Below are 5,884 nucleotides of genomic sequence, written 5' to 3'. Positions count from 1 at the left end.
GGCCACTTTTTAGCAGATTCCCTCTTCTTTGGGGAAGGTGGGTCCTCTGTCTCTTAAGGCCTTCAACTGATTGGATGAGGCCCACCCCCATTGTGAAGGGTCATCCGCTCTGCCTGGTCGACTGATTCATGAATCTCATCTGAAAAATGCCTTTACAACCAGACTAGTGTTTGATGAAATATCTGGGAACAGTGGCCTGGCCAAGTGGACACATTAAATTGACCATCACAATATTAAATTCAGATTATATTTTTAATACTGTTACGTATTTGATATTTATACTATATGTCATATATAGGGGGTGTATATACACACACACACATACACACATAGACAGGTAGAAGGTGGGTGGAGTTACTCATTTAATACCCACAATAGCCGTCGAGGTAAGTGCTTTTATTCACAGAAGAGAACACTGAGGCAAGGCGTGTCAGAGGCAGAGCTGTGGTTCGACCCCAGGCCACCGGGCCCCCGACCCCACACTCCTGTCCTCTCCCTGGGCAAAGCACTGCTTGACCCCTTCCCCCTCGTCCCCCAGGGTCTGTACTTGGTGTACCACCCCGTACAGCTGTCCACCCCGCATGCCGTGGGCGTCCTGCTGCTGGGCCTGGTGGGTTACTATATCTTCCGGGTGGCCAACCACCAGAAGGACCTCTTCCGCCGCACGGATGGGCGCTGCCTCATCTGGGGCAAGAAGCCAAAGATCATCGAGTGCTCCTACATGTCCGCAGACGGGCAGACGCACCACAGCAAGCTGCTGGTGTCAGGCTTCTGGGGCGTGGCCCGCCACTTCAACTACGTTGGCGACCTGATGGGCAGCCTGGCCTACTGCCTGGCCTGCGGCGGCGGCCACCTGCTGCCCTACTTCTACATCATCTACATGGCCATCCTGCTGACCCATCGCTGCCTCCGGGATGAGCACCGCTGTGCCAGCAAGTACGGCCGGGACTGGGAGCGTTACACTGCCGCGGTGCCTTACCGCCTGCTGCCTGGAATCTTCTAAGGGAGTGCCCGAGGGAGAAGCCCTGCAGGGCTGTCAAGAGCATGTTCTGCCAGGTCTATGGGGGCTGGCATCCCAGCTGCAACTGTAGGAGCCTCAGTTTCCTCATCTGTAAACTGGAGAGAGCCCGGCACTTGGCAGGTGTGCAGTACATAATAACGCTCTGTTCCTTGCTGTTGCCTTCAAGGGAATTCTGAGTGTCCACCACTGCCATATTGCCAGCACAGACGGATTTTCCCTTATCAGTGTCTCTAGGGCAGGAGGATTACCCGGTCACCTTTACTAGTCCTTTGGAGACAATTTACCTGTATTAGGAGCCCAGGCCATGCTACACTCTGCCCACACTGGTGTCTGCTGCTGAGCAGGTCTTCCCATGCCCTGTCATTAGGCTGCATTTATTCTTGCTAAATAAACGTGGGAGTGGGGTGTGTGGGTTATCCATGTATTGCCTTTCAGCTGCAGATCCCCCCTCCCCTGCCTGCTCTGCAGTCGTGGGCGGGGCCTGTGCTGTGTTTCTGCTTGGTAGCTTGCGTGGTGTTGAACTGGGGCGCTGGGGAGAAAGGGGCTTTCATGTCGTTTCCTTCTTGCTCCTGCTGCACAGCTGCCAGGGGTGCTCAGCAGACATCCAGGGGCACTCTGCCTGGAGTGTGCAGACCTCAGAGAGGTCCCAGCACCGACTGTGGCCTTTCAGGTGTAGGTGAGTGGGCTCTGCTCCCCGATTCCCTGTGAGCGCCCACCTTCTCGAGAGAATTTTCTGCTTGCCCGGTGACTCTGCACGGACTCTGGCTTGAGCAACCCGGGGAACTTCACCCTCGGGGGCCTCCCACGCCTTCTCCAGCGAGGAGGTCTCAGTCCCGGCCTCGGCAGGGCCCCTCCTTTTCTGTGCTTTGTTGCCCGGGGCATTCTCCCTCATCCGTAGGGTGTTGTGTAAAGCTCTTTTTAAACTTTATGCTCTGAGTAGAGTTCATCTTTATATTAAACTTCCCCTGTTCGAATAAATGGCTGTGTGGTGTCTGACTCGTGAATGGGCCTGACCGCAGGTCTGACTGGTATATGCGGGCTCTGTTTCCGGTATGAGAAGGGGTGTCCGAGAGAGACGCTTGGGTGCAGCATCAAAGCGTTGGGTGCCCATGGGTGCGTGGCGCCACCCTGCCCCTCTCCCTCCCGCGTCAGCCCTTTGCTGGGGCTGTTTTCAGGTTGGATGTGGAGAGTGTTCCGTTCCCCAAGGAGATGAAACCAGGCTTGGCCCCCTGTCCCCAGCAAGTGAACGGAGAAGCCAGAAAGAAAGTGCCATGTTTGTCTTGCACCTGGAGAAACAAGGGAGTTTCACACAGGCAGCCCAGTGTCCACGCCGGGGCAGAGGGCCAAGCTCAGAGTGGTTTCATTGCTTCGCATGAGAACTGGTCCCACAGCCAGGCAGCCTCCCAGACAGCCTGGAGGGTATCGGAACTGTGACCTGGGCTGACTGTGGAGCCCCGGTGTTCGTGCACCAGGCCCACTGCTACCTGTTTGAGGATATGGGCCTCAGGGGTCCCGGGCGTCTGTGCTGGACACATACCATGAGAGTGACTCAAATGCCGGGGAGATGGGAGCACACTGCCCTGCGTGGCTCTGAGCGGAGTAGACCCTGCCTTTTTTCCCCAGAGATTGAGTAAATTCATTTCACAGAGGCTGGTGTGTGGTTGCTGTGAGCTCAGATTTGGGCTTCCTTGTCCGCGTTGGAATCCTGGCCCCAGCATTTAAAAGCTGCATGACCTTGAGTGGACCTACCCTTTCTGTGTCTCAGCTTCCTCTTTTGAAAGATGAGGGTCATTATTATCTTCCTGCCTCGATGTGAGAAGGGCTTCCCAGGCCAATTTGGCGGGAGAGCTCTCGGTTCAGATGTGGACCTGCCTGTCTCAATCGGCCGAGGGTTGCTTTTGGTTTGGTTTCTGTTGGAGCGGCTTTGCGCCGGGCTGCAGGTTCCTCTTCCATACGCCGTGTGTTTGCACAGTGGGTTCTGCAGATGCAAGGCTGTCGCCCGGGCTCTGTCCCACCAGACACGTCTGCCCTCACTCGTCCTCAGATGGAGCCCGCTTCTCTCTGGGCAAGAACAGGGTGACCCAAGAGCTCAGATTAGATAGTGCCAGCCTCTACCATTCTCCAGGTACAGAGTGCATTCTGTTCCCAGTGAAGCCACAATGCCTGCTCCCTGGGAAGCTGGGCTGGCTTTTGCCCCCTTCCAGAGTGAAGGGCAGCTCAGATCAATTGCCAGGGCCATCTGACCTGTGCTGTACGGGGCATGGCACTGCCCTCTGATAAGGGGCAGGTATCCGGTACCCCAGGACAGGGTCAGTGCAGGAATCCAGTGGGCACATTCAGAGAGGCTGTTTTCCTTTGAGTAGATTCAGTCCTGACACACCCCACCCTCCCCAACCTCAGCCTTGGAAAGCGAGGCGAGGCCTTTGTCAGAAACCACCCTGCTTGCTGTTGGCTCCAGCAGATCTGCTTTCTGGTCCCTGTTTAACAATCTTAACAAACTCAGCACATATCTCTGTCCTGGGAGGAGCTGGGCAGACTGCGGGCACTGTCTTTGATGGCAGAGCTGACTTCCTGGGAAACTGAGGCCTGGGGTTTGAAGCAACTCACCCCAAATGACAGAAGTAGCAACTGGTAGAGGCCAAAGGCGGAGACGTAAAGGGGCAGTGTAGGTCACAGGGTACAAAGTTTGGGTTAGACAGGAGGGTGAGTTTCTGCAATCTGTGGCACAGCATGGTGGGTGACCATAGTTAGGAATGTGTTATATATTTCAAAATTGCTAAGAACAAACTTTCAGGGTTCTCCCCACACCCACAAAAACACACAGGTGATGTTATGGATATGTTAATTAGCTTGATTGACTCATTCTACAATTCACACAGGTATCAAAACATCACATTGTACCTCATACATATAAGCAATTGTTGTCAATTGATAATACCATTAAAAAATAGAAATGACCAATGAAGATCTGAAAAGCTGTTGAATTTCCCTAGCAATTAGAGAGAGGAAAATTCACATCATGTGATCCTCTGGCAAACTTTATCACATTGGCAAACTTTATCACATTGGCAAACTTTATCACATTGGCAAACTTTATCACATTGGCAAACTTTATCGCAACAGTAGCTCCCGGCATCACCGAGGCCAACAAGAAGTCAGTGTTCTAAACAGCACGTAGGAGTTCTGTGACCCATTCATTCAGGTCAAGACATTTACCCTGAAGAAATCAAGGGAGGAGGAATATGTTTCCATAACGATGTTCGTGCAAGTATGGTTGATAATAAAGTTTTCTGCTGGGCGCAGTGGTTCACGCCTGTAATCCCAGCCCTTTGGGAGGCCAACGTGGGCCGATCACTTGAGTTTCAGGAGTTTGAAACCATCCTGGGCAACATGGCAAAAACCTATCTCTGTAAAAACAATGAAAACATTAGTTGGGCATGGTGACACATGCTTGTAGTCCCAGCTATTCAGGAGGCCAAGGCGGGAGGATCATCTGAGCTTGGGGAGGTTGAGGCTGTAGCGGGCCGTGATTGTGCCATCACACTCCAGCCTGGGCAACAGAGCAAGACCCTGTCTCAAAAAAAATTAATAAAGTTTTCATATGAAATATACACATAAAAGGATATAGACCAAAACATAAACATTAACGCTATTCATAGTTGCACGGTGGAGGTGATCGTGTTTTTTTTTCTGTATTTTTGATAAATGTTATTTTTCAGTAACACTTCTGCAGGATTATAGTAGAGATGAGGAAGGCTGCTTGCACCTGGACAGATACGATGCGTTTGTTTTGAATAAACTAGCCCTTCCTGCCCTAAGCAGGCCGAGGAGGAGGAGGAGGAGGACTTCTGACCAGGAGGGGTGTTTCCTCGCAGGCACTGGTGCCACTGAGAGCCGCGGACTGGGGTTGGCTTCACCGCGTTGCCTGCAGGGAGGGCTCTTTCCGGAGCAGGAGTCAGCTGTGTGCAATTCGCTTCTGCTCAGAGCTCTGTCTGGAGGACTGTCAGAGGCAGATGTCAGTGATAGCGACAGGAGGCAGCCAAATGCCCAGCAGACAGAGGCGGGTTCCCGGTGAAGCCCCACCTCCAAACCGAAGACAGTTTAAGGCCTGAAAGCCAAGTTATCCTTGGACCGGACTGAGAAGTTGTCTTGCTGTTTGGTGTACTTGCCTCTGATGGATCCCCACCCTTCACCTGTTTTACATATACCTACCCTTTCCTAATTGGTTTTCTACACTGTCGTGTCCACCTTGGAGTGGCATCTTTGCTTTAACCATTTTTGTTTGTTTGTTTGTTTGTTTGTTTGTTGTTGAGACAGTCTTGCTCTATCACCCAGGCTGGAGTGCAGTGGTGCAATCTCAGCTCACTGCAACCGCCGCCTCCTGGGTTCAAATGATTCTCCTGCCTCAGCCTCCCGTGTAGCTGGGATTACAGGTGCCCGCCACCATGCCCAGCTAATTTTTGTATTTTTAGTAGAGACTGGGTTTCTCCATGTTGGTCAGGCTGGTCTTGAACTCCTAACCTCAGGTGATCTGCCCACCTTGGCCTCCCGAAGTGCTGGGATTATAGGCGTGAGCCACCACGCCCAGTCTAGTTTTAATCTTTTTTTTGCATACTCACAAACCAATCAGCATGCACTCCCCATCCTGTGCCTATAAAGACTCCAGACTCAGACAGTAGAGGGGAGAGGGCCTGACTTTGGGGAAGATGACCTGCCCCTCCTGGCCCCCCTCCAGCTCCCCTTTCCACTGAGAGCTGTTTTCGTTGCTCAATAAAATTCTCAGCCGTCACCATCCTTCAATTGTCCATGTGACTTCATTCTTCTTGGATGCTGGGCAAGAGTGGCACCCACCTAGTGTGAGTA

At 52.5% G+C, this 5,884-nt stretch overlaps 1 protein-coding gene across 1 annotated transcript in view; it reads left to right on the top strand.

Annotated features, from left to right (window-relative positions):
• Window positions 1–1,999, top strand: part of DHCR7 (7-dehydrocholesterol reductase) — a 15,683-nt gene extending 13,684 nt beyond the window's left edge. Inside the window, exon 8 of the mRNA XM_011988174.1 lies at window positions 539–1,999. Coding sequence (XP_011843564.1) covers window positions 539–1,003 — 465 coding nt within the window. The 3' untranslated portion in view covers window positions 1,004–1,999. The remainder of the gene's footprint in view (window positions 1–538) is intronic.
• Window positions 2,000–5,884: the final 3,885 nt, after the last annotated feature.

The sequence above is a fragment of the Mandrillus leucophaeus genome, unplaced genomic scaffold (assembly GCF_000951045.1).
Source record: "Mandrillus leucophaeus isolate KB7577 unplaced genomic scaffold, Mleu.le_1.0 Scaffold325, whole genome shotgun sequence".
NCBI lineage: Eukaryota > Metazoa > Chordata > Mammalia > Primates > Cercopithecidae > Mandrillus > Mandrillus leucophaeus.
This window is presented reverse-complemented; position numbering and strand designations above follow the sequence as displayed.